Below are 28,000 nucleotides of genomic sequence, written 5' to 3' on the forward strand. Positions count from 1 at the left end.
GCCGCCGGCTCCCCCGCCCGCCCCGCGCCACCGCGCCAGACGCAGCGCGGCTCGGAGCGCGCACGGAGCCTCCCGCAGCCGCCATGGCCCGGAACCGCCGGGAGAGGAGCAGCTGGGGTAGGCGGCGAGGGGCGAGCGGGCAGGACGAGCCCGGGCGGGGCGGGCGCGAACAATGCGGGGCCTGCGGCGGCCCGCTGCGGCGGGGGGCGCGCCCGGCTCCGCCTGGGCCTGGGCCGCCGGGGCGGGGCGGCGGGGCTGCCGGCGGGGGGAGGCCGCGGGCGGCGGCGGGGGCTCGGCTGCCCCGGGAGGGGCTTGTGGGGGCGGAGGGCCGCCCTCTGCCCACTCCCTCCGGGGGCCACACCGGCATCTTTTGCACCCCCACACCCCATCTGGGGGTCTGGCCGGGGTGTCCGGCTGCCCCTTCCTGGCTGCCTGATGGGAGCGTGGCCGGGTGGGGAGAGTCGGGCTGGGGGTGCCCGTTATTCTGGGCCACCCCCGGGCCGTGGGGCGGTTGGGGCGGCCCCGCCTTGCGCCGCCCGGGGCCGGTAACGCCACCCGGGGCCGGTTACCCCCGCCCGGGGCCGGTAACCGCCGGCAGCCGCCTCCGTGGGCAGCCCGTGGGCCGCCCCGGTTCTCCCCCGGCCTGCCCTGCCGTCCCTCGGCCCGTCGCTGCTGTCCCCGCAGCACCTGCCCTCAGTCCCGGTGTCCCCGCAGTCCCGGTGTCCCCGCAGTCCCGGTGTCCCCTCAGCGGGGACGGGGGTCCGGCTCACCCCACCTTCCCCTCCAGAGAGATCTGCCTTCCCCGGCAGGTCGCTCCTTCAGAGGGTTTTTCACATTTCTGGGGGCCGCAGGGCTTTGTTGGTGTGTCAGACCCTCCGGGAAGGGGCCATTTTAAATCCAGCTCAGTACAAACCCCGCCTGAGCCCAGGGGAGCTGGCAGCAGCATTGCCAGGGAACGGGATTGCGAGGAGGAGGAGGAGGAGGAGGAAGTTCTGCGGCATCTTCCTGCGAAGCTTCGCTGCTCCTCCAGAGCCGCCTGCCTGCAGCGGGCTGGGACCCGCCGGCGCTGCCGCATCCCCGCCGGAGCCAGGGCTGGGCCCGCAGGTGGGCTGCACCAACAGGCAAAGGGGCTCCTGGTGCCTTTTCGAATTGTAGAACCACAGAATGGTTTGGGTTGGAGGGACCTTCAAAGCCCCCCCAGTGCCCCCCCTGCCATGAGCAGGGACATCTGCACCAGCTCAGGTTGCTCAGAGCCCCGTCCAGCCTGGCCTGGGATGTCTCCAGGGATGGTTCAGCCACCACCTCTCTGGGTACCTGGGCCAGGCTCTCACCACCCTCAGGGCCAACAATTCCTTCCTCATGTCTGGCCTGAATCTCCCTCCTTTAGTTTAAACCCATCACCTCTTGTCCTATGGCAACAGGCCCTGCACAAAAGTCTGTCCCCATCTTTCTTATGGGCCCCTTTTAAGTATTGAAGCACCACAATAAGGTCTCCCCAGAACCTTCTATTCTCCAGGGCTGTGACTGAGCCTTCTGCGTCCAGCGCTTAGAGATTGCTTTACCAGCTTCCACGGATGCACAGTTTTGTAGAAAATCAGGTTTTATACAGCCATTTGCTGTTATTTGAGGCTGCTGGGGAGTGTGATTTGTCATTTCCCCCGAGTTGTATTCCATGTGAACTCACTCATTGGTGCCCGTGGTACCCTGTCTCGTCAGGCAGAGCAGGTGAGCTGAGCTGTGATGTTTAGATACACAAACTACATTCTAATTTGTACAGATGAGTGTAGTATTTCCCATGGTAATGATTAACAGACAAGGGACATGTTTGTGGAAGCGTTCAGATAACGGACTGTGTGGTTGGAGTAAACGGAGCGAGTCGTGGTCTTTTTGCGGGAGAGCGGGGAGAAAATGAGCAACCTTCATTTGATCAGTGCCATTTTTAACGGTGACTCTTGACGAAGGTCGTTAAACCCTTGGGTAAACTGGAGGAAAAGCTTCCTCGTGAATATGGTGACATTCTCAGCTTTGTCTCGCAGAGCTGTCAGTCCCGTCTGTGTGTGTTGAGTGTTGCACACATGTACACACGCCGGTGCTTTCCCGTCAGATCTTGATAGCATGAGAAGAAAATGCAAATGATGCCAAAACGGGTATAAATGGTGAAAACATCATCTTGGAAAGCATCGCCTTGGTCCAGGAAGCCAATTAGGCACATCCCTCAGTCTAAACGTCCTGCTAAGCCATACTCGAGCGAAATGTGATGTGTCACTGATGTGCTGAACTCTTCTTTACGTTCTCTGTAAGTTTTGCAAGGATCTGGAACTGTCCGTGGATCCAAGTGGATCTCTGTAGGATCAGTCACCTTCTGCAACCCATCCACAGGTCAAAATCACACCCAATCTTCCACAGAGCTTTACCTGTTCCTAGAAAGATTTCCCAGCGCTTTACCAGGCTGGTTGACGTGGCAGGTAATAAATTAGAGAGCAAAATGCCCGTATCTTTTACTAGAAAAGCCCCCTTTAATAAAAGTGTGCATTTATGCAACAGAACCTCATTCCATGAAAGACGCGTTTACATCCAGTGACTGCAGCATTGTCTGGTGATATCAGTCCGGGGGGTGACTGTCCCACTGTTACGTTTTTCAGCCTCGCTGGTGAAGGAGGAGGCTTTTACTCAAACTAAGGCAGAAAGTCCTTGCTGTGTTCTAAAAATGGGCTTATGGGTCATTAAAAATATTACACCATTTCGAAACGGAGCAAACTTTGTCCTAGTTGCTGTCTGACTAGTCAGGCCTGAAAGCAGGCAACTGCTTAGTGCAACTCTTCTCCTTCTTTCATAAAAATAATTTGCATTTTTAAAGATCACAAAGCAAATTAGGGTGAGTATGGCACCCAGAAGAAATTGCCTCCGGTCGGCTATCAAAGCTGGGTTACTGTCACACACGTACATCCGCAGGAGCTCGTGCAGGGGCGTGTGATGCATCAAGTGTAGGATTTAGCCCCCGGCAGAAGGTCAGCGTGAGGCTGTGCCTTGTTTAGAGCTCTTTTACTCAACGTGCTAAGTGGTGCATAGACCTCACAACTGCTCCTAGTTGCTGGGTGAATGGCTGAGGGAGCTGCAAATGTCTCATTTTTTGGTATCATTTTTTGGTGAGAGTGAGGGACCCGGCTTTTCCCAAAATAAGGATTTTTAGTCTAAATCCTGACTGGCGTGGTGAAGTCCAGCCAGGTCGGTGAAGGCTTGTAGTGGGTTACACCAATGTTTTCTGAAATCCTTTGTGTTTGGCAGTGGTGGATGCCCAGCAGCCAGCTCCCAGTAAACCCATTAGAGATCTCTGCTCCCGGTCACTCATTTAAACAGCACAGACTGGAACAAGGTGTGTGAAATCTCTCCTGTTTCCCATCATGGCCCACGTATTCGGAATGACCCACTCGTCAAGAATTCGGTTCCAAAACCATAAAAGGGATTACAGAGGTTATATGTACTTCTTGGTCAGGATTTTCAGACTGGACATGAGATTCATGGCAGGTCTTAAAGGGTCTGATTGCCAGGAAGGGCTGAGCAGCTGTTTTGGGGAGAAGGGACCCCTTTCCAGCACAGACTGAGATCATCAACACCACCCATTCAGACTGCACAGCAATGGGTTAAACTGGAAAGAAAAGGATGATTTTGGTAGTCCTTTGTTTTTGTGTTTTGTTTTGTTTTGTTTTTAAAGTGCTAGCATCCTTTCTGTTTGTCATATGTTTTCTGACCTTTTATGGTCAGATTCCAGTTGCTGGCATTTCTTGGTGACTCTGTTGGGAACCTCCTGAAAAGTGGCAGCTGAGACAGGCAGGTCTTTACACAGAAAGCCACTAGATATGAGAAGGTTCACAACCAAATTGCAGGCTTGTAAATGAGAAAAGAAAATGAAGTGTTGAGATTTGAAAGAAGAAACAACATCACAAGCTAGAGACCCATGTCACTAAATGTGATGCTTGGTCTTTGTGCCTTTGGTTTTGAGGCAGCAGCATTGTACAAAGAATTTGAATAGCATAGCCTGATCTGTTGCAAGTTGAGCAGGAAAAAGGTCAGCCTGCCTGTCCCCTTTTTGGGGAAGAGCTGAGATGCCCTGAGTGTCCCTGGCAGCGGTGACACGGTCCCCTCATCGTGCTTCATGGCGTGTCCGTGTCACCAGAGGCTTCGGCGTTGGCTCCCTGATTCATGGAAGGGGAAAGACGGGTAGGGAGTTTGTTGTATCTTGCTGCATTTTCTCTGCTAACAGCACACATAAATATAATTCATAGGCAGCAGGTCTTATATTAACTCCTCTGCATCGACTGGAACCTCCTCCAGCAGATGAGTGCAGCTGGTGGAGGTATCATCATGCTCTGGGAGGCATGGGTCATCTCCAAAAGTCACTTCAGTCTAAAGAGAGCCCAGCTCCTTTGTCCCCTCCAGAAACTCTCACATTTGCTATCGGCTGGAGGAAAGTTCAGTGTTACAACAGTAAAGTAACTGAATACAAATTTCCCAAATGGGACAGAGAAGGTGCTGAACTCTGCCAAACCAGTAAAACATATTTAAAGTGCTCTATATACATAAACCTTTTCTCCAGGTTGTAATTGCATTTCATGCTATATCCTCGGATTTCATGGCACATTTACCAACCTTTATTTTCAGGCAAAAAGGGCAAAATTAATTTCATGTCAGAAGTGACTAAATCAAATAGCGGTGGTGGAGGGAGGCTGGTTGCTGACAGAGTGGATGAAGGACCACACAGAAAATGCATGCTGGGGGCCAAGTGAGAGTTTGGGAGATGTATTCATGCAAGATGCATTTCAGTCATCATGTCACACCTGTGTTCCAGTTTGCACCCATTGCCCCTTGTCCTATCACTGGTTGTCACCAAGAAGAGCCTGGTTCCATCCTCCTGACACTCACCCTTTCCATATTGATCCCCATGACTGAGGTCGCCCCTCAGTCTCCTCTTCTCCAGCTCCAGAGCCCCAGCTCCTCAGCCTTTCCTCACACGGGAGATGCTCCACTCCCTTCAGCATCTTGGTGGCTGCGCTGGACTCTCTCCAGCAGTTCCCTGTCCTTCTGGAACTGAGGGGCCCAGAACTGGACCCAATATTCCAGATGCGGTCTCACCAGGGCAGAGCAGAGGGGCAGGAGAACCTCTCTGACCTACTGACCACCCCCTTCTAATCCCCCCCAGGTCCCATTGGCCTTCCTGGCCACAAGGGCCCAGTGCTGGCTCATGGTCATCCTGCTGTCCCCCAGGACCACCAGGTCCCTTTCCCCTACACTGCTCTCCAACAGGTCGTTCCCCAACTTATACTGGAACCTGGGGTTGTTCCTGCCCAGATGTAAGGCTCTACACTTGCCCTTGTTATATTTCGTTAATTTTTTCCCTGCCCAACTCTCCCAACTCTCCACTGTAGCTTCACCTAAGTGGTAGGAACTGTCATCATTAAAAAGTTTCACATTTGATGTTGGCATTTGAGGCGTGTCTGTTGTCACAGACGGGTTTGGTGGCCAGTAATCACCCAAAGCTCTTGTTTCTGTCAGCAGTCTTACGCAGGAAGGTCCTAAACCACTCGTGTTATCAGCGTAATCATTCTTCTCTTCATTTCGCCTGCCAAAGGGAAAAGGAGCTGAGTTGGCCACGCTCTAGTTAAGCTGCTGTGCTGCCAGCTGGATGACTCGGAGCTGCCGGGAAGAAGGTGGACTCTCCATCCTACCGCCGCTCCAAAAAAAGCAAAGGATGAGCACGGAGCCCGGCAGCGTTACCCAGCCTACCGGGCGCCCCGCTGCCCGCGCCCTGGGCTGCAGAGGAGTGGGGTGCTCGCCAGGGCCACGTGCGAGTGCAGATCGCGTTGGGCAGAGGCGGTAACGCTGCTGTGGAGCTGGGGTGTGAGACTTCTTTGGAGAGGATAGCGTGGGATCGCAAAGCGAGACCCCAAATGGCTACCAAGTGTGGCCTTTTACCTGCCATTCTTGCTTGTTGAAGGACAGGGCTAATTTATTACACGACGGTTTTCTTTATCTGTTTCTAAGCAATGCCCTGCAGATCTCTGGGTGGAGATTTCATGGCGGGCTCTGCCATTTACCCATCATTTCCACAGATTTCAAGAGCCTGCCTTGCACATTGTTTTATGGCAGCGCTGGGATTGCATCTGTACATCCAGTCTGGGGCTGTGTGGGCAGCCGTGCCCTGGGGGTAGGAGGCACAGGTAGGATAGAAAGGGGATTTAACCCAGCTCAGGAGGCTTTCTGACCCTCGGAGAGTGCGGTGCAGGCAAGATGGCAGAGCAGCGATGGGTACAAGAGAGGCCTTTACTTCCCTGCTTTATCCTCGCCAAGACACCGTCTCCCAAGAGCACCTCGGTCTAGACACCCGATGGCAGCCCCGTGCTGGGGGAATTGCCAACTCACAGCTGGCTGGGAGCGCTTCGGGATGCAGCCGTGCATCCTTCATTCAGGATCGATACAGGTTATTGCTCTACAACATCCCCTCTGCTATTGCTTCAGTGCTTTATTTCTTGTTTTTCCCTCATTAGCCGGGTAAGACGCAGAGCCCTGCGCAAGCCTGTCTCCACGCGAAGGAGAGGATGCCTGGGGCATGCTCAAAGCGATGCTGCCTTTCCCAGCCTCCCATCGCTGTTGTGCAGCAGGAGGTAGTTCAGCATGACTAGAGCGAGCAGAACTCGTGTCACAGCAGCAGCCGCGCTGGATGCGATAAGTGCAAGGGGGCCCGCGGCTTAGAAAGCGATGTCTTTCTTTGCCAGCGCCGTTTGCGGAGGGCAGATAAGCTGAAGCTCTCTGGAGAACGCGCAGAGGGATCACTGACTGTACAGTCTGTTCGGTGCTTGGCTCGTCGTATTGTTGGTGGTGCCGTGATATGTTTGTAATGTAGACGGCTGGGGTGAACACGGCTTCAAAAAGAATCCGCGCAGCTATCGCTGCTGATCGAATTAATCCCTAGAGAGCTGCTGGTAAGGTACGCTCCATTCCAGGGAAGTAACAACAAGTGAAAGCTTCCCATCAAGCCTCTATTTTCTCTCCTTAGTAGTCTCTGTTTTTCCATGCAGTAAAGTAACTTGGTTCAAATACCCTCAGAATAGCTGCACCGCATGATGTCCGTGTATTTTGGGGGGGAAATAATGGCCCAGGCTGCAGCCTCTGCTCTTTCACGGGCAGTGCTTGGATAGGTGAGGCTCCTGAGATCCAAGAGAGCACAAGAACAGGGCTGCAAATTGGCTTTCTCAGGAGCTGGTTAGGCAGCTTATGTTTGCACAGATGATGGGTCACGTCTGCATTTCATTCCCTGGAATGAAATGTATTTATTGTGCAAACTCACTTAAGGGAAAAGCTGACTTTATTAGTTGGTCTCTGGAAAGCAGTCAGCGTTTCTGTGATCTGTTCTTCCATAGCTAAGGAAGAACAGGCTTAAGCAAGCGCTCAGCAAAGGTATGTTGCATAGTTAGTGACATGTTATTTATCTAATTTATTCTTCCGTAGGAGCTTAAATACGTTAGACGTCGGCGGTCAGTCTGTACCCAGGCGCAATATGAAATGTGCTGGTTTAATTTATTTAATTTAAACCAAAAAAAAAGTCCTAGGGCAGCTGAAGAATGCTTTATTTTTCCCTTAAATTCTGATAAAGTGAGGTGTAATTCCTTTATTTTGGGGCTACCTGTGTGAACGGAGCCATTTCCTTGTTGCTGTGTGAATGCCAATTCCGATCTCCTCCACCTTCCCGCTTTGAGTCACTGTATGGAAAAGAGACGTGGATTGCACTCCGCTTTAGAGTCATGGAAATGAGCTGTTATGAAATGGGGAAAAGGAATCGTATCCTGGCGATTTCTGAATGAGCAGCCTGAGAATTGACGTAATTGCAAAGCGCCGGGAGAGCCGACAGAAAGGAGGAGTTGAGTTAGAAAACGAGTGAAAACCGGAATGTGTTTAGGAACATTGAGCTCTCCTTCTTTTCCTTTTTGTCCAGATGATGCTTTGCCGTTGCTTCCTTCAACACAGATAACTAATTTATACCGGAAAGACCAATTAAAATAATTACTTTCCAGTAATGCGTGGTCATTTTATAAGATAATCTCTGGCTCTTCAGTACAGCAGATAATCTAGTAAACAGAACACGGAAGTTTCATCACATGGAAATAAATATAAAAGGCAGTTTTGTCTGCAGAGGGCGTACAGCACAGAAGCAGAGATAACAGGGCAGAAATCAGTTCAGATACCTGCTTAATGTAACGCCTTTTCTCCCGATATTTCCAATGAACTGGCAAATCAACTTATCCTACTCGTGATGCTTTGAATTTTGCCCCAATGTGGTGCAGACCGCCTGGCTTTCCTGGTGTCCCTTAGGACAGCATGGCTGCTTTGGACTGTGTCTGGAGACATTCTCCCTAAATCCCTCAATATCTGTTAAAAAAAAAAAGAGGGGGGATGGTCCTTACAGATTCTGATGTTTTGAAGGAGAACCTGGGAGGTCCACCGGACGTTTGTGCCCATCTTGGTACCCATCTGGGCTCTCCCATTAACCGCCTGTGTGGGATGAGTAAAATGCAATTTCACCCGCGCGCCCGGTGACTTGGCTACAGTCAGAAACGTTTAGATTTAATTCAGTTTACAAATCTTTTCCTCTCTCTGCCGTGAGTCACATCCTATGCAAGGATCTCTCCACTGTCTGCTCTGCGTAGCTGTAAAAATTAAAAAAAATTGGACTCAGCTGAGCAGGACGTTGGGAAACACCGCGGGAGAGGAGGTTTTCCTGTCATCGACTTTATAAGGCACTTGCAGCATGGCAGTGCTTAAAAAGAGCACAGGAGCCTGTGACCCTTTGGTACCTGTCCGTACATGTTGGGGAGATTTAACGTGCTGGGGAGATTTTAATACGTTGGGGAGATGTTAGTGCTGGAAATGGTGGCAGCAGGAGGACTGACCGCTCTCAGATGCCTTCATTTCTCAAGTCATTCGGTGATGTGTGCCTGGATCCTGGGTCTGTGTATTTGAAATGATGTTGGTTTGTTTGGTTTTTTCCCTGGAGGCTCCTAAGCAGCGATGTGGGGCAGGGGCTGGTGTTTGGAGGGAGTTGGGTGGTGTTGGTTTCCGACCGCTGCGGTCTGATGGAGAATCTAGCGTTTCAGAGCATGGAGGACTTTTGTTTTGTTAAAAAACCTCCAAGCATCGGGAAGAAAAGATCTTTGTCTTTCAACTGTGAGCAAAGAAAGCTCGTAGTATCTGTCTGAGAGCCACCAGAAATCCCCTAGCAACCAGCTTAATGATCCCAATATTTCCTTGCAGGATCATAGGAAATCAGAAACTTGTACAAAAGCACTGCTGTTATTTCGAATATGAACTTGCTGCTGGAGGCTTCTTTATAAAGAGGCCCAGAATGGGCAAACCCGATTCCTTTTGGTATTTATAGCTTGCCTTTTAGCATGTGCACACATAGTCCTCGTGCTTTGAAACTGGCTCCAAACTGGGTCCCCAAGGTCAGGGTCTGAAACAGAGACCAAGGAGGTTTAACTTGGGGCTCCCAAAGTCGCAGCCCGAGCCAACGAACCGGGAAGTTTTTGTAGAAACGTGGGGGAACTTCCCATTGCACACTCCCTTCATCGCTGGTGAGATCTCACATGTAGGCGACTGATTGGCACAATTAATCGCCTTCGGGATCTCTTCGCTGTAGAAAGTTTGGAAACGAGGGAAGGAAAATCCCTGGAGGTCGCAGGTCTTACAACGCATCCGTCTCCCGTATTGTGGCAGCTACATGAAGCGGCCCAGACGGACCGCGAGGCCGTTAGAAATGGTGATAATTCCAGCTGCCTCAGTCCGGAGGATCCTGTGGGTGACACGTATCTGTCGGGCACATTCCTGTTGCCGAGCGTGGGTGCGGGGACCGAACGCTGGGGTACCCCAGCGTTCGGTCCCCGCACCCACGCTCGGCAACAGGAGCGCGCTTGTCACTTCTCCCCTGTCCCCGGGGATGCTGTCGATGGGGTCGATGGCAGCAGAAGATGCTTTGAGCGTTAGCGCAGGCTGCAGATGAGCAGGGCTCTGCGGTTGCTACAGAAACAGCAGTCGCGCAGGATGCACCGAGGCGACGTCCTTTGATAGAGACACGATAAATACCTCAATGCTGGGGTGTCCAGAGGAGAGCAGTCAGATGCACGACGTGGTACCAAAGGACGATCGGGGGGGTTTGGACGAGCAGAGAGAAAGCTAAAGGAGATGGCATTGCAGCAGTCTTTGGTGCGTAAGAAGTTGTTGCAGGCAAGAAGGGGGTGATGTGTTCTCCACGGCAACTCTTGTAAGACAAAAAGCGATGGCCTCAAAGCAGCAGGGAGTCTCCAGTGAGATGTCTGAGGACTGGCTCAACACACATCTGCTCTGAACGATGCTGCTTTGGGGTGGAAATTTGGGCTAGCGGGCCTGTCTTCTTGGTGACAACCAATGATAAGACAAGGGGCAGTGGGTACAGACTGGAACACAGGAGGTTCCACTTACATATGAGAAGAAACTTCTTCACGGTGAGGGTGCCAGAGCCTGGCCCAGGCTGCCCAGGGAGGTTGTGGAGTCTCCTTCTCTGCAGACATTCCAACCCGCCTGGACACCTTCCTGTGTAACCTCATCTGGGTGTTCCTGCTCCGGCGGGGCATTGCACTGGATGAGCTTGCGAGGTCCCTTCCAATCCCTGATATTGTGGGATTCTGTGATTCTGTAACCACCCTGTCCAGCCCTGCTGCCTATGTTTCTGCACTTTGCAGAAGAAGGCACCTAACAGCCCATGTTTTATTTGTTTACGCAGGTAGTTTTGCAGACAAGACTTATGAGTGGAGCTCAGAGGAGGAGGAGTCGGTGAGGAAGGCAGGACCAGTGCAAGTCCTCATTGTCAAAGATGACCATTCCTTCGAACTGGATGAAGCTGCGCTCAACCGCATCCTCCTCGCAGAGGCTGTCAGAGATAAAGAGGTTGTGGCCGTGTCCGTCGCTGGAGCTTTTAGAAAAGGAAAATCGTTCCTGATGGACTTCATGCTGCGGTACATGTACAATAAGGTATGGATTTTCCTAGGGTTATAGTGCTGCTGCCCATTGCTCCCGTCTACCACGCAGGGATGAGCTAGACAAGACATGGGTTTGGTGTTTTGGGGATGCTCAAGCCTCTCGTTAGCATGGGCTTCACAAAATCAAATAGAGCAGATCTTTCCGCAGCCCTATGCATGGGTGGGTTTCTACTGGACTCTTGATTTTGGAGCAGAGTTGTTCACATTTGTTGCCCTGCAGGAAACCTCTCTTATAGGGGCTGCCCTTTGCCAGCGCTGGGGTGGAAGGAGCGCAGAGGAAAGGTGTAAAATCCAAGTGAGATGAGAACCCAGCAACTTGTGTTCCTCCCTGCAGGAAGCAGTGGACTGGGTTGGAGATTACAACGAGCCTCTGACTGGTTTCTCCTGGCGGGGAGGCTCTGAGCGGGAGACGACTGGCATTCAGATATGGAGCGAGGTTTTCCTGGTGGACAAGCCCGATGGTAAAAAGGTGGGTGCTTCTCTGTGGCACAGCTCTCTGTTGCTGGTCAGCTATTTTTTCTCTTTCAGCTTTTGTAAGACTCTTCTGCCTTGTTTTGCCTGGCTCAAATGCCTCTGCAAGTTTAGAGAAGGTCTTCAATCCCATATTTAGCATGAATGGGTTTAATGCGATGAGTTGCTATGATGTCTGGGTGTCCCTGATATGCTCTCTAGGTGTCCCTCTAACTTTGGGTGGCCCAGAGTTTATTTCTGTGCTATTCCCAGAGATCTCGAATCTGAGGTCCTTGCAAACTACTCTCCTTTCTTAGAGCAGTAGCTGTAAAATGGAGTGTTCAGGGTGGTCAAATACAATGCAAACTGGATTTTGGGGCATGTTCCAAATTCAGCTTATAGCCAGGAATATTTGTATTCACCTACTCTACAACAAAGAGCCCAACACCAAAGTGACACCAAATTAGTCACGGTGTGATTTCTAATGCTGGCTCAATGTGTTTTGGGTTAAGGAGGTGCAATACGCTGCTGTGTTTGGCTTCTGAAAAGACCCATCCACACTGACAGCAAGTATTTGCTGCTCTTTTCCTTTGTCCTCCACCAAGTATAAGTCCGAGGCAGAAGCAGCGGGATTCCCAGCGCAATAACGCAGCTGACATTCACCTCCCACGCCCCTTTGGCATTCGAGAGCGATTTTGCTTGGATGCAGATGCTGAACGGGTGCATCCAAGCTGACGTGGAGCTTTCTGCCCCTCAGGTTGCAGTGTTGCTGATGGACACACAGGGGACCTTTGACAGCCAGTCCACCCTGCGGGATTCGGCCACCGTGTTTGCCCTTAGCACAATGATCAGCTCGATCCAGGTAAGAAGGGGGATGTCTGCAGGAATCGCTTCCTAAAAGGCGGTGGCAAAAACCCAGTAGCTTGGCACCAGCCTAACACAGCAGGCAGCCAGGGCTTTTGATGGGAGAGAAAAAGGCCATCGCGTTGACTGCACTGAGGGCAGGATCCACACGATTCCGTCGTCACAGGGAACAGTCTCATCTCCTCACCTCACCCCAAGGGCTTCCCTTCCTACCGTCCGGTCTCTGCTCTTGGAGGGCAGCGCGGATGGGATGGAAGTCTTGGTACAGAGCTCAGCACATCATAAAAATGGAATATTATTTGGAGCTGACAGACTTCCAGGCTGGGTCACATCAGCCTCTGGTGCTCCCATGCTGGAGTGTTTTTCTGCACAGGGAGCAGCAGTGTCCATCCGTCTGACAGTGGGAGTCTGTCCGGCAGTCCAGCCGTGTTCGGGGCCTGGCTTGTACCGGCACCACGGACCGGGTGGGACTTGGGCTGTGTCCCCATGGTACTGTAGGCTTTAACCACACCAACGCACGTGTCGGCCCGAAGGAGAGGCCATTCTGAGTGCTCTGAAGTTTTTGTTTTTAAATGCAGGTTTATAACTTGTCCCAGAACGTGCAGGAGGATGATCTGCAGCACTTGCAGGTAAGACCCTTGTCCCTGCTGCTCTGCAGCACTGGGCTGTCTGGGTTACGTTCTGCACTTGCAAGCTGTGGTGCTCCGGAATTTATAGAATTGTAGAATGTCTTGAGTTGGAAGGACCCACCAGGATCGAGCCCAACTCCTGTCCCTGCACAGGACACCCCACAGGTCACAGCGTGTGTCTGAGGACGTTGTCCAGTCTCTTCTTGAACACTGTCAGGTTGGGGCCGGGACACCTCCCTGGGGAGCCTGTTCCAGTGTCCAGCACCTCTGGGTGAAGAACCTTTTCTGAATGTCCAACTGACCCTCCCCTGGCACATCTCCCTGCCATTCCCTGGGGTTCTGTCACTGGTCACCAGAGAAAAGAGCTCAGCACCTGCCCTTCCTGGAAAGGCACTTTCACATGCGGAGCTACAAAAGGGTTTCTCAGTTTCTCAACTCTCATTTGAAAGGAGGTTGTAGCGAGGTGGGTGTTGGTCTCTTCTGACTAACAAGCGCCAGGACCAGAGGAAACGGCCTCAAGTTGCGCCAGGGGAGGTTGAGGTTGGATCTGGGGAACAATTTCTTCCCCAAAGGGCTGTGGGGCATTGGAACAGGCTGCCCAGGGCAGTGCTGGAGTCACCATCCCTGGAGGGGTTGGACAGACGGAGATGAGGTTCTCAGGGACATGGGGCAGTGCCAGGGGTGGCAGAACAGTTGGACTCGATGATCTTGAGGGTCTTTTCCAACCTAAACAATTCTATGATTCCATGATTCTGTATTGATTCCTGGGCATGGAGGAACAGTCGCTTGGGTTGAAACCTGTCTCCCCTATGCTCTCGTAACGTGGCTTCGCGGGGGCCTGGGTCCTCTGGCAGGCTGCTCAGTGGGACACTCAACCAGGAGGGACTGTTCCTGTCCCTGGGACCTGTGTCTTCCTCACGGCCGGTGGCCTGTGGAGCTGGCAATGGCCCTCGGCTGTGCTTCATGCTTCAACAGGGGGTGGGGGGCACGGGGAGGCTGAAAGAACCGAGGCTGTTGAGACAGAAGTGCCAGGGAGGGGACGTGGTGATGGTCTTCAGCTGCATACGAGCCCGCTGCAAAGTGGAGGGCAGTATCTCTTCTTCTATCCATTTCTTGGTATCACCTCTAGCTTTCTCTTCTGTTTAGATGCTTAATTGATTGGTTGGGTAGGTTTTTCCAGGAGCTTAAGAAAAAAGAAAAGAAAAGCAAAATTCCAGCTGGAAAAATCAGCATGTGAAGAATTTTGTATCATTTCAGTCAGTAAATATTTTCAACAACAATGCCTTTTAAACATTGACCTTGCTCAATGCAACTCCGATCTTTCAGTTTGGGTTTTAAGCCATTATTGTTTAACAAGTTGACCCATTTTTAGGCATCTGTGAAATACATTATTGTGCCTTCAGTTAGAAATTACAGTCCAGAGAGAGTCGAGAGCCTTCAAATCTTGCTGGGAGGCTGATCTTTACAGTCTTTGCACAGTGGGGGTCTGCAGGGAAAGTACTTATTTCTGAATTCATTTCCGCTTCTTCTTGGCGTGTTTAAAGCGAGCGGGGCTCCAGCAGTCCCCTGTAGCACGTGAAGTTTCTGGCTGGTCTGAAAGCAACACCAAGCAGCTGATTTGAGCCGTTTTTCACAGATTGGGCAGCCAAAAATTCCAGGCTGAGATCTTTCACGTGAGGGCTCAGCGCGGTGATTGTCCATAACAGCTCCAGGTGCCTCTCAGGTGGGAACCCAGAGCCCACAGCCAGATTCTGTTCTATCTCTGCAACTGCTGCTGTTGGCTACTGTCACCAGCTGTCCCTTGCTGCCTGTGGCCCGCAGCCGTTGTGCAGAGTGACAGACTAACAGTCTTGTTGTTCTTTGCTTCTTCTTCCAGCTTTTCACCGAGTACGGCCGGCTGGCCATGGAGGAGACATTCCTGAAACCTTTCCAGGTGAGTCCGAGGGTCCTGGCCACGCATGGTGTCCCCTCTGCCGTGGTGGCTTGGCCACAATCTGGTTGGCTTCACCACGAGGTGTCACTGCAGTTTGCAGGAGGAGGAGGAGATGGGGATGCCTGGGGACTGGCTCAGCTGCACAAAACAAAGGCTTTGTTCTTCTTTGCCCCAAAAGAGGCTTCCAAATACATCCAACATCCCTCTTTCTTTCCCCTCTGAACCCTTGCCATCCTGAGAGCTCTGCCCTGTCCTGCCAGATGTCCTGCGGGGCTTGGAAAGCAGTCAGGTTTTGCAGCAGGTTTGTCACACTGTCACCCAGGGGCTCTGTCCAGCCATTGCTCTGAGAGGTTTGAACCCGCGTGCCCCGGGAATCCCTGCTCCTGCTGAAATGAAAGGACGAGGATTAGCTCAGAGCTCTCAGGAGTGACAGCGCAGCTGTGGGAAGGCTCAGTTTAAGTGGGGTTTTAACTTCAAATAAGGGACATCTGTTCACCCTGCTGCTTCCCAACTTGTGAAAAGCTGACGTTCAAATCAGGGAGAGTGTTGGGCAGACAAGAGCTGGGCCTGGACACCAGAGCTGTGAGGATGGTGGGTTGTGACAGCCCCTTCCAGTAGCAAAGTGAATAAGAACAAAAAGAGACCAGGTGGAGTCACCATCCCTGGAGGGGTTGAACAGACAGAGATGAGGTTCTCAGGGCCATGGGGCAGTGCCAGGGGTGGGGGAACGGTTTGACTCTGTGATCTTGAGGGTCTTTTCCAACCAAAATGGTTCTATGATTCTATGACTGTGGCTGCACTGAATCCCCTGTTCCTGGGTGGCTGGGAAGTGGCTGACGAGGTTTGGAAGCTGTTGGGGTCTGTGGGACCAGATATGGGGCAGTGAGTGGGGCCCGAGAGGATCGAGGGAGAGATGCCGTGGGGTCCCCACGTGTCCCCATGCTGCAGTGGAGCTGCAGGGCTCATTGCATGATCTGGCTGGTAAATAGAAGGAAAACACCGTCTGCGGGGCGCAGCTTTATCCTGGACAAGTTGTTCCTTTAACCAGATGCTCTCTGGCAGCCCCAGTGGCTTGGTCCAATTTCCAGCTGGCACCCACAGGGGTAGCTGGATGGGGATTCCCAAAGATGAGCTTTCCAAAGTGGAAAACAGCAGCAAACAAAACACGCTGTAAAAATGCAAATCGTAATTGGGAGTGGGTTACGGTTATTTTACTTTGCAACATAAAAAGAGAATTGCTGTCCTCACCACCATGCTAGAAGGCCTTGGGGGTTTGTAGAGTGTCTGTGGTCAGGGAGGGGAAATGAAATGAAAAGGTAAAAAAATATAGCAAATGGACAAATTGAGGTTTTGGGGAGCATTGAGGGTATATAGGATGCTGGCATGGGCAGATAAATGATGTAAAAGCTGCTGGTAATGTATGATTTGTAGTAGCAAGAGCTAGGAGAAAATTGTAACATGGTACAGAAAAAAGCCAGACATTAAATAAATATTTCTGTTACTTATTTTAAAACTAGCAGGATAATGTAGCCAAATATTTCGGTGAGAGTGAAATACTTCCTATTCCATCAGTAAAGTGGGGGCTGCAAGGGGAAACTTTTAAATATGCTCAAGTCATTAGGACTGTAACAGCAGGCTCTGATTTTACCAAAGATGTAACTGCTGTCAAGTCACACAGTTTTGTGGACAGCAAATCTTGTCAAACAATCCCATTATCAATTTGTAAAAGACCGTGAGTTCGGTTGATAAAGGGAACCGTCACCATGAGATGTTGCCTTCTGTAGCCTTATCTTCCTACGATGCCGATTAAAAGCAAGTGAACAACATACCAAGTCAGCACTGTCTGGTTTAATCCGTTCTAAATGGATTAAAAACTCATTAACTGATAGATGACAGAGCACACTGAACTAATTTTAATAGGGAATCATCATCCTTCAGAAGCGTTTCCTTGGGGTCTCTGATTCCCTGTCATCTTCATTAATGATCTGGGGAAAAATAGCAAACGACTGGTGGTAACCTTTGTGGATGTGACGGAATTTGGTAGCAGGATGGGTGGTGATGTGGCCAGGTGAGCGATGGAGATCTGTCTGTGTCGCAAAGCGGGCTTGTTCCTGAAAAGCGCGTTTTTAAACGCAGCCACACGTTTGAATCGGGAAGCAGGAGAATGGCGATGGTGAATAAATTGCTTTTTGCAGTGGGGAGGACGAGGCGATGTGCAGCTCAGTGTCAGAGTAGCAATCAGGAGCATGGTGTTAACGAGGGGGCAATTTCACGGTTGGGGTGGCTTACTGAGTGATGCAGAGGCCTCTCTGGTAGCAGCAGAGCTCGCTTTGAAGAAGAGTTTGCAGCTTGAGTTTCTTGGGTGAGGTTCCATGCCTGGAAGTCAGACAAACTGAACCTCTTTTGTCCTTAAAATATACAAATTTGTAAGGGGGCTTTGGAAAAGGGCTCCTATGGGAAAACGCTGCCAAGCAGGGAGTGCAGAGAAAGCGTTGGTGTCGAGGCAGTTGCATTGATCCTGCTGGAAGGAAAGTAACGCCTGGCAGTGGAAAATGAACATTTCCCTTCGGAAACGACTCCTCCGTGTGTCCTCACAGCGTAACGTGCCCTCGCCAGCCGCCGCTCCTGGTCGTGATGGTTTAGCAAAGGCGGTTTGCTGGGCTGAGGGTGGTGGCGGGGCGCGGTAAAACCAGCACGTCTGGAGCCATTTTGCTTCAGAAAAAAAAAAGAATTCCTGAGTCAAACAGTGCGAGGCATGCATAATGTGTTTGTGGAAAAGTCCTAAGCATGGACATGTCTCCTGAACATCTCATGGTCTTCGGAAGAACAGCGTGTCCTGAAACAGCTCGTGGGTGCAGTCGTGCAGTTCGGAATGGGCAACTCGCTGCGCTCGCTCTTTCTTTAACCTTTCCTGATGTTCCATGGAAGAGAAATAAGGAGAGGAAATATTTTTCCTCCCTTCACTAAATCTTTGTTCTAAACATAGACAATTCTTAGGGAAATTCCAATGGAATGGATTCCGCTCGCCGACCTGCTTATTCATGTGCATGGGAGGAACCCTGGCACCTCCACCAGGCCCTTGGCGCTCAGGGCTTCCCCCCCATTTGGTACCTGAAATGTAGGTCCCTTGCACAGATGAGACGCTGGAGACAGGATTTTTTCTGAAAACATCTTTTTTTTTTTTTGAGGAATGAAAGTTGAGCCTACTGGTATTTATTTATTTATTGCATAGGAACTTTGAATGCCTCAATAAAGATTACAAAAGCCAGTGATTTCTTATTCGCCCCCATTATCCTGCATCTGCTTCTCATTAAGTCTGTCTGGAAGGCTGCCCAGTGAAAAAGGCTGAAAAAATGAGCCTGTAAAATTCCCATAGGATGGAACTAAATGTGGCTGGAATTAGGGAGCTCGTTGCCTTTTGTCCTGCTTAGCAAAAACCTCTTTTCTTGTTTTGCAGTTTAAATGCTGGATGCTGGTTTCAAGCCAGGGGATCCAAGTGCTGCCCAGCAAAGCCGTGCAGTGGTCCTGGGTTTGCTCCCCGCTTCCCCCTCGTAGGACACAGCCACACGTGCAGGAGGCCCTGAACCCCCTTGTGAACGCCTTTTTCATAATATTCAGCAGTTGCACATCTCATGTAGCTGCCCCTGGTTCTGTGATTCGCAGCAAACAACAGCAGCGCCTTTGACAGACGAGTTTTTCTGAGCCGGAGCAACCGGTAACTTTGACTTGGGAGGTACCGTCTGGCACTGACCCCGTGTGTTTCTCTCTCTGTTTTCTAGTCCCTTATATTCCTTGTTCGTGACTGGAGCTTCCCGTATGAATTTTCCTATGGATCTGATGGCGGCGCAAGATTTTTGGAGAAGCGGCTGAAGGTTCGTTTGTTCTGCCCTGGGTTTGTTTAACGAGCAGGGGCAGCCTGGGAATACACTCATGGGGGATGGAGAAGGAAGAGGCAAATGTGGCTTGTGACCCAGGGACGACACGCTGCCAGCACTGGTGGGGATGGAGGGTGCACAGGGGTGACACCTCGATTTGGGGGACGGCTGGTGCTGGGGAGCAGGGAATGGGACACACGGCACCAGCACCAGGGAGGGCTCAGCTGGGTGGCCACGGGTGTGCACAGGGGTGCTGGTCACCATCACGCTTCTCCAGTGCCTTAACATCACAGAAGAGGCATTTTAAGAGGCTGAAATATCAGAAATTGTACCAGCACTGGTGTGGCCAGCAGGCCCAGGGCAGGGATTGTCCCTTGTACTGGGCACTGGGGAGGCCAAACCTCAAATCCTGGGGTCAGTTTTGGGCCCCTCACACCAAGAAAGGCCTTGAGGTGCTGGAGCGAGTTGAGAGAAGGGAACGGAGCTGGTGAGGGGCTGGAGCACAAGGGTGATGGGAGCGGCTGAGGGAGCTGGGGGTTCAGCTGGAGAACAGGAGCTGAGGGGAGACCTTCTGATCTCTGACCTGCCTGAAAGGAGCTTGGAGCCAGGGGGGGTCGGGCTCTGCTCCCCAGGAACAAGCGCCAGGACCAGAGGAAACGGCCTCAAGTTGCGCCAGGGGAGGTTGAGGTTGGATCTGGGGAACAATTTCTTCCCCAAAGGGCTGTGGGGCATTGGAACAGGCTGCCCAGGGCAGTGCTGGAGTCACCATCCCTGGAGGGGTTGGACAGACGGAGATGAGGTTCTCAGGACATGGGGCAGTGCCAGGGGTGGGTTATGGTTGGACTTGATGATCCTGAGGGTCTTTTACAACCAAAATGATTCTATGATTCTGTGAATTCCCTTCCTATGTTCAGCAGAGGGCTGAGGCCGCCTGTGTGAGGCTTCTGCCCAAGCCCAGGCTCCCTGGGGTCTCTTACTGGAAGCAGCTGGGAGAGGCGTTAGAGGTGGGAGTCAACACATCCCCTAGGGAGCAGGAATGATGTTTTAGTCACAGGTAGTTTTACAGTGATGGGCAAGGGCTCCAGTGGGATTAATCGGGAAACGCACGGGTGATTTGGTAGTGGAGAGACCTAATTAAAGGGGAGACAAGAAAGGCCCTAGTGGGAAATCCCCAATGTTTTTGTGTTCCAGTCATACATGGACGTTTTCCAAACAATAACAACATGCCCCAGGGCATGTGGTCAGAGATACGCTGGTCCCTCGGTCGCTGGAGGAGCCGTGTCTTTGTCCTTGCGCTCTCCCTGCTGTAAGCAGCCAGTCTGCAGCACCCCGTGCTCCTGCCAGCACCGCTCGCCCGATGTCACCGCTGTCCCCGTCAAAAGGAAACCCCCTGACCCCAAACTGGTCTCTCGCAGGTCTCGGGAAATCAGCATGAAGAGCTGCAGAACGTCAGAAAGCACATCCATTCCTGCTTCACCAAAATCTCCTGCTTCCTCTTACCTCACCCTGGCCTGAAAGTCGCCACCAACCCTAATTTCGATGGAAAACTGAAAGGTATGAAGGCAAAGGTCTGTTTTTTAAGCAGATACCTTAGATACCCTGGCAGACTGTCCTGCTGGTTCCTGAAACCTCTATAAGTATTTGCCATGAAAGGCCGGTTACACGTGCTCTCAAGGAAAAGTTATTTCACTTTGAAAAGCTTTTCAAGGAATATTTAATCTTCCAGACTTATCTGATCAGCTCTTTCCCTACAGGTCAGACTCAGTACAAGAGGTAAAAATAAAAGAGAGGAAGGGAAAAAAGCCGTGGTGAGATTCTCCACCCTCAAAGGAGCCACATGCTGTCGATTTTTTTTAGTTAGTTGTTATGAACCAACTGCTTACCAGCATTGCTGGTTACAGGCTGCTTGCAATCTTAGCAATAAAGTGGTCCATAAGTTACTTAAAATAAATTAGTGGACAGAAAGATGTTACTTTTTCTCTGGTTTTGTCTGGCTGGTGATCAGACTTGTTCTGGCAACCAGCAAACAGGACAACGAGGCAGCGGTGGGGAGACGGGCTGGTGGAAACTGAGCTTGTCTCCGGTAGTTCCCCCCTTAATTTCAGACACTGAACAAGTGGTGGGGGCAGAACTGACACAGGAGTTGGCAGCAGCAGCTTCTTGACACAATTTTCTCGTTCCCTCAACGCTGTACTCAGCTTTTTGTGCTCTGATGGAAGAAACGTGGGGAAACTTGCCCTCTCTGCTTACCTTCCGAATGCCTGGATGTTGCATTGTCTTTTCTGTCTCCAGCCTTGTACAGTTTGATTTAAATGGCAGTAAATGGATGCCAGACACTATGACATGGTAAGAATGACTGTTAGGAGATGAAACAGGGAAAGCACAGCAAGTGTCTGTGCCCTGTGCACTAAAGATCATGTTTTGCAATGGGTGTATGTGTCCAGGTAAGATGCTGCTGCTCTCTGGCTGTCAGCATTGCCTGGACGTTACCAGCCTCATCAGCAAAAGCAGGATTTTTTCTCCACGCAGTCACATTTATGTTTGTACAAGTATTTTTGAGACCATGAAGCTGGTTTGTGGATCTGTGCACAGGTGTATATTCTGTCCGTTGGCTAAATAACAATTTAACTGGGGCCACGATCGTTTCTTAGTGCTCACGTCATGGAATTGTAGGGTGTCGGAGTCTCTGGTGTGACTCTCCTGCTCTTGTTTCATATCTGACGTTGGGCTGGTACTGACGACACTGGGTTTTGTTTCCAGAAATAGATGATGAGTTCATCAAGAACTTGAAGATTTTGATTCCTTGGCTTCTTAGTCCCGAGAGCCTGGATGTGAAGGAGATCAATGGAAACCATATCACCTGCCGAGGCCTTGTGGAGTATTTTAAGGTATTGGCTTATTTAAGAGAAATTGGGCTTATTCATCTGTGGCATGCTTGCACTTTTGGTGTAATTAAAGAGGAAAGCAGCAGCAGGCAGGGCAGCACATGGTGGCTGGAGGAGATATTATCGGTCTAGCTAGTAGTCCTGACTCACATTGGTGCAGAAAGCAAACGCCTCGATGTTGAGGTCATATTTGACCAGGCAGTGAGGCCAAGAAGCGGACAGGGCTGTTCTCCTCCCCTGGAGAGCTGAGGACCAGGGGCAGGTGGGCTGAGGGCTGGATTCCCGTCGTCTGCGGAAAAAAAGCTTATTTTTTTGTCATGACTACTGGGACATTTAAATGCAAGACATCAGTGAATAATTCTCACCACCTGCTCTCTGGGGCTACCTGACTCCGGCTCCTTCTCCTTCACCGAAGGCCGGAGGTGGGTGCAAATCCAATGGCAGAGGTTTTTAGCATAAATGGTGGAGCGAGAGCCTTGAGTGACCAACCGTGGCCACCCAAGGAGTTGTCCTCGAGTGTTTTCTGACAGATCATGCCCTGCTGAAGCCTCCTGTGCCAGGAACCTCCTCCTCTTCTGTGCTTTTAGCATCCTCCTAAAGCTGCGTCTGGAACTGGGAGGGAGGTGTTTGTGTATTGCTCCCAAACGCCGTATTCAGCGTGATTTCATTTCCTGTGCACTGTTTTGCAGGCGTACATAAAGATCTACCAAGGGGAAGAATTGCCACACCCCAAGTCCATGCTGCAGGTATGTGTGAGCTGCAATTGCCATTAATTTCCAATTAATCATCAGAGGCGTCCAGCTAGCGCAGCACGTTGGCTCTTCTGTGATTTTACTTTGAATACCTTAGTGTAACAACCCAAAACCCAGCCCTTTCTGGAAGTATTTGGCAGTGACGAGTCTGATAGGGCTTAGCAATTGCAGCGTCAGCTGAAGTTATTCCCCCGCAGGTAAATCGCATCATCCTGGGCTGTGGTGGCCCCACATGGGGAGGTGATGTGGGGCCCCGTGCGGAGGTGACATTGCCCCACATAAGGAGGTGACGTGGCCCCGCACGAGCTGCATTTCTGCTCTCTGAGCCAGGCAGCTTTGCAGGAGGTCACAGCTGTGGCTGTTTACATGTGACTGAGCCTTTTATCTGGTTTTCTTGCTGTTTCCCACAGCTGAAGCCAAAGTTCTCGTTGCTGTGGCTTGGAGGGCAGGAATCCTCTCTTCCTACGGGCTTTAGCTTGTGGGGACTGAGGAGACTGGGTGTATAAATACGGGATGATCTGATTTGGCTTTGGTCAGTAGCTGGGGAGACTGTGCTTGGCTATGACTGGGGAACTGTTTAATTCTCTCCGTGTGCACCAGGGTTCTGGACCACGGGTACCCAGGCAGCCGGTGGCTGCTACTTTCTGCTATTAAGACTCCCTAACCCTGACTTTCTGCAGCTGAACTTTGCACCTTTTTGCCCTTCTTGCAGGCCACAGCAGAAGCCAACAATTTAGCAGCAGTTGCCACCGCCAAAGACACCTACAGCAGGAGAATGGAAGAGGTGGGTGGTGCTGAGCACCGTGTTGCACAGTGCCTGTGTCTCCGGGCTCTCCTGGCCTGGGGGGAACCTCCCTGGTAAAAAACGTCCTGAATGGACATGGCCAGGGCTGGTTCAGTGCTGCACGTTCAGGGTTCCAGAGCCTCTCCTGTATTGATGGTGGAAAAGGGGCTTTTTCGCAGGCTGGAGGAGAGCGATTCCCCGCCAGCGTGTCATGGCAGGGGAGGGTGATTGACAAACCCTCACGGTTTCATGCGTCTGCTTTTTGCAGACTGCGTGGTCTCTGCTGAATTTGCATCCCCAGCGTTCCCCAACCCAACAATGTGGTGCGTGACCATGCAACCAGTGCTGTGGCTGGTGCTAATTAGGGGATAAAGTCATTAAAACTGGCTTTTCACCCATGCCCTGCCCTGGCAGCCCATCTCTGAGCTCTGCTGAGAGGGTGGTTGTGATGTTTAAGGTGAAGCTCAGACCCCAGCCTGTCCCCAGCTGCTTCCAGGGCTCCGCTCTCTCCATCAGTATTGGAAATCGTTGCCTCTAGGCAGTAAAAAGGTGCAGAGCTGCGTGGCCAGACTGCCTGTGGACCGCCCTGGGTTTTAAAACTCGCGTGTCCATACTCGGAAGCAGAAGGAAAATACCACGGACTAAAACATCCTGGGGTTTAGGGTCCTCGGTGTTGTCCGAGATCCGCGCGTGGGCTGTGAGCGAATCGAGATGGGGAGCTGTGCAGACACCCGCTGTCCTCTTGTAACCTGCGCCTTGCAGAGCTGTCCCAGATGGATGCGCAGGCCTGCAGATCTTTCTGCTGGGCAGTGCCAGGTCTGGAGAGCCCTCATTCTAGTGTTTTGCACAGCGCAGGAGCTGCGGTTTCTGGAGTGATTTGACTGCATTTCCCATGTTTTCCACGCAGGTCTGTGGTGGGGACAAGCCCTTCCTTGCACCTAGTGACCTCCAGACCAAACACGTGGAGCTGAAGGAGGAGGCCGTGAAGCTGTTCCGCGGGGTGAAAAAGATGGGTGGGGAGGAATTCAGCCGTCGCTACCTCCAGCAGCTGGAGAACGAGATCGATGAGCTCTACGTCCAGTACATCAAGCACAACGACAGCAAGAACATCTTCCACGCCGCCCGCACCCCCGCCACGCTCTTCGTGGTCATCTTCATCACTTACGTGATAGCTGGAGTGACCGGCTTCATTGGCTTGGACATCATAGCCAGTCTGTGCAACATGATCATGGGCTTGACACTGATCACACTGTGCACCTGGGCCTATATCAGATACTCTGGGGAGTACAGAGAACTGGGCGCAGTAATAGACCAAGTGGCCGCAGCGCTATGGGACCAGGTAGGATAAAAATCTTTGATTTCAAACAAACACCCACCAAGTTCTTAAGCATTGAGGTTTCCTGGGGCTTTTCCTCCTCTGTGAAATGGCTTTTGCATTGAGGGTTGTTGGGTGCCTTGTATGGGCACTGGGGAGGCCAAACCTCGAATCCTGGGGTCAGTTTTGGGCCCCTCACACCAAGAAAGGCCTTGAGGTGCTGGAGCGAGTTGAGAGAAGGGAACGGAGCTGGTGAGGGGCTGGAGCACAAGGGTGATGGGAGCGGCTGAGGGAGCTGGGGGTTCAGCTGGAGAACAGGAGCTGAGGGGAGACCTTCTGATCTCTGACCTGCCTGAAAGGAGCTTGGAGCCAGGGGGGGTCGGGCTCTGCTCCCCAGGAACAAGCGCCAGGACCAGAGGAAACGGCCTCAAGTTGCACCAGGGGAGGTTGAGGTTGGATCTTGGAACAATTTCTTCCCCAAAGGGCTGTGGGGCATTGGAACAGGCTGCCCAGGGCAGTGCTGGAGTCACCATCCCTGGAGGGGTTGGACAGACGGAGATGAGGTTCTCAGGGACATGGGGCAGTGCCAGGCATGGGTTATGGTTGGACTTGATGGTCCTGAGGGTCTTTTCCAACCAAAATGATTCTATGATTCTGTGGTAACACTCAAACGGCTGTGATGAACTCCTGCTCCGCTGGGTGACTCGGTGTTTGCTCAGCCCTCAGGAGCCACCAGCCACAGCTGCAGGTTTTATTTCTGTAGTGCTCCATGGCCGTTCTCAACAGCTTCTCTGCTTTTTATCTACCAGTGAGATTTTGATTGAGAGTAACCACATTTGCTTGCAGAGAGCTGCAGCTGGAGCTCAACACAGAGCTTTGGGGTGAAAAAAAAATAACCATTTGTAATAGAATCACAGAATGGTTTGGGTTGAAGGGACGTTCCCAGCTCCCCCAGTGCCCCCCCTGCCATGAGCAGGGACATCTGCACCAGCTCAGGTTGCTCAGAGCCCCGTCCAGCCTGGCCTGGGATGTCTCCAGGGATGGTTCAGCCACCACCTCTCTGGCCAACCTGGGCCGGGCTCTCACCACCCTCACTCAGTTCCTTCAGCCCTTGGCTCGGGTGCTGTTCGGCCGTAGTTGCCTTTAAAACACGGCGGGCGGAGAACAAGGGCAGCGCCGCGCCTGCACTCGCCCCGGCTGCCCCATCCTCAGCAGCCTGAGCACGCAGTGCAGCCGCTGCACTGGGTGCTGTTTGCTCGAGGACCCTTCCCGAGTGCCTTTGGGAAATTCTGTCGTGTTGAAGCCCAGTATTTGCCCGTCCCTGTGCAGGAACCAGCCGGGCGTTTAAACAAGTGGGGGGTGGCCAGAGCCACGAGGGGTCCTGCAAGAGGGACAGTCTGCGCGGGGCGAGGGCACGGCCGCAGTGGCACCAGCAGTGGCTCTGGGCAGTGCTGTGAGCGCCGTGCGCTCCTGTGGACGTGTGCGATACACAGAGATGCCTTTTTTTTTTTTTTGTTCTTTTTCTGCTTTTTTCTTCCCAATGCCTCTCCGCAGGGAAGCACGAACGAGGTAAGTGGCTCTTTTCTCCGCATGTGACACGGGGGAAAAGCTGCTCTGCCCCCAATGCACGTTTTGGCCGTGTCGCTGTGTGTTCGCGGAGGCCGGGGGGTGCAGGGGGGTCTGGGCAGCGGCTGCATCCTGACCCCGCACCGGGGATGGTCCCTGGGATCCAGATGCTTGGGGAAGGGCATTAAATAAACGTGGGCGCTGTGCTCCCGGCAGCGCTGGAAGCCAAGTCAGGGAGAGATTTGGGCAGGGAGCATTTGTAGGATGGCAGTTTTTCATCTTTTCACCTACTAGATCTGTTTGGGGATTTTCCTCGTGTGCTAAGAGGTCACAGTTTGTTTTGGAGCACCAACTGTGCAGATGGGCAGCTGAGGAGCCCCCGTGCTTGGCGAGGCCTCTCTGGACATGCCGTGTGTTGTTTTTTGGGTGAAACCACCCCATACCAGATGGAACACAGAGCCTGGACAGCGTATTTGATCTCCGCAGAAGTTAAAAAGTAGTTTAAAAAAATAAACCCATCCCTTCTGCCAGCAGCCAGCCCGGGTTGGCTGTTTTGGTACCTCCCTGTGCTGAAATGCTGAGCAGCTCAAACCGCGCTGAGCTCAGGTTTTGCTCCGGCTTGTGCCTAAATTAGCACAAAATGCTGCAAGGGCATCGCCTTCAACACCCCCGGAGTCCTTTCAACCCCTCACCCGGTTCCTTGCTGCAGTTTCAGCCGCTGCACAGGGGACCGGAGCCTCGTCTCTGTTCTGACATTAGTTCTGCAGGGAAAAGGCTTTTCCGTCAGGCAAAATGCACTCGGGTACGCGTGGAAAACGGCAAAATTAGAAGGAAAAAAATCTGCAGGAAAATAATCTAGACCAAGCAGGTACGTGTTCCGTAGCAAACTCTGTGTGCTGCAATATGTATCTGCACGATGGTGTAAAACAAAGTGCTGAGGGTGCAGAAATTTAAATTCCGAGTGAACGCTGTAGGGAAAACAAACCCCGGCTCACCCTTGATTTATTCCAACTCCAGGGAGCCGCTCCCATAATCCAGACATTTGAAAGCTCAGCGACATATCAAAATTCTTCTCCCCGCCGGACCCTTGTCACCCCACAAATGGACCGGCGGGGCTGGGGCTGCGCTAACCCTCCTCCTCGTCTTCCCGCAGGCTTTGTACAAGCTGTACAGCGCGGCCGCCACGCACCGACACTTGTACCATCACGCCTTCCCGGCGCAGCGAGACCAGCCGGCCCAGGGCGCCGACAGGAAGAATATGTGAGTGTCCCCGGGGGGGAAGCCGGGTGTCCCCAGGGACGCGGGGATGTCTCCTCTCCGGCTCCCCACCCAGCGGAGAACGAGGCTGTTCGGTTTGGTTCGGTGTGTTCGTTCGCCGGCATGTTTTCCGTTCTGTTCATATGTACATAGCGGTACCGCCACGGCTCCAAAGTGCTTTTGGTTTGTAACAGCCAGCGTTACCTCCCAGCTAATTTATGAAGCCTTATTTTCCCCCTTCTTAATTAGTTCACCGAAGAAATCATAATTTACATGATACTGCAACTAAAAATCTTCCAGAATTTAGCAATTCTTCAACAGCCAACTTATTTTCAGGTACTTGAACAAGCTGTAACACATAACCAATTTTTTTCTTCAATTAACTATTTAATTAAACATAATTAAAAATGTATTAACTTGCTTTATCAGAAGCTGTAAGGGCACTTCTGCTGTGGTATGTTCATGACCTTGTGCGGAAAGCAGATTTTCCTGTTCGTAACCGATGCACAAAGTATCACTTTGTCTATGTGCTGGAGCAAGTTTCACTGTATTTCTGTGTATATATTCATTATAGTGCATAGAAAGTGTGTTCCACAGTTTATTCTTTTATTGTCAGAACTATTAAAG

The 28,000-nt window shown here is 51.8% G+C and overlaps 1 protein-coding gene across 1 annotated transcript; it reads left to right on the forward strand.

The window, feature by feature from the left end:
• ATL1 (atlastin GTPase 1) lies at positions 1-27,986 on the forward strand. The gene is made up of 13 exons (XM_065636846.1): positions 1-117; positions 10,808-11,055; positions 11,398-11,532; positions 12,271-12,375; positions 12,956-13,006; positions 14,883-14,939; positions 18,719-18,811; positions 20,230-20,368; positions 21,575-21,702; positions 22,389-22,445; positions 23,164-23,235; positions 24,143-24,574; positions 27,270-27,986. Exons 1-13 carry the CDS (start codon positions 84-86, stop codon positions 27,378-27,380), a joined length of 1,662 nt encoding a protein of 553 aa, XP_065492918.1. The 5' UTR covers positions 1-83; the 3' UTR covers positions 27,381-27,986.
• The last annotated feature ends 14 nt before the right edge of the window (positions 27,987-28,000 follow it).

This window comes from Caloenas nicobarica, chromosome 5 (genome assembly GCF_036013445.1).
Source record: "Caloenas nicobarica isolate bCalNic1 chromosome 5, bCalNic1.hap1, whole genome shotgun sequence".
In the NCBI taxonomy this organism is placed as follows: Eukaryota; Metazoa; Chordata; class Aves; order Columbiformes; family Columbidae; genus Caloenas; species Caloenas nicobarica.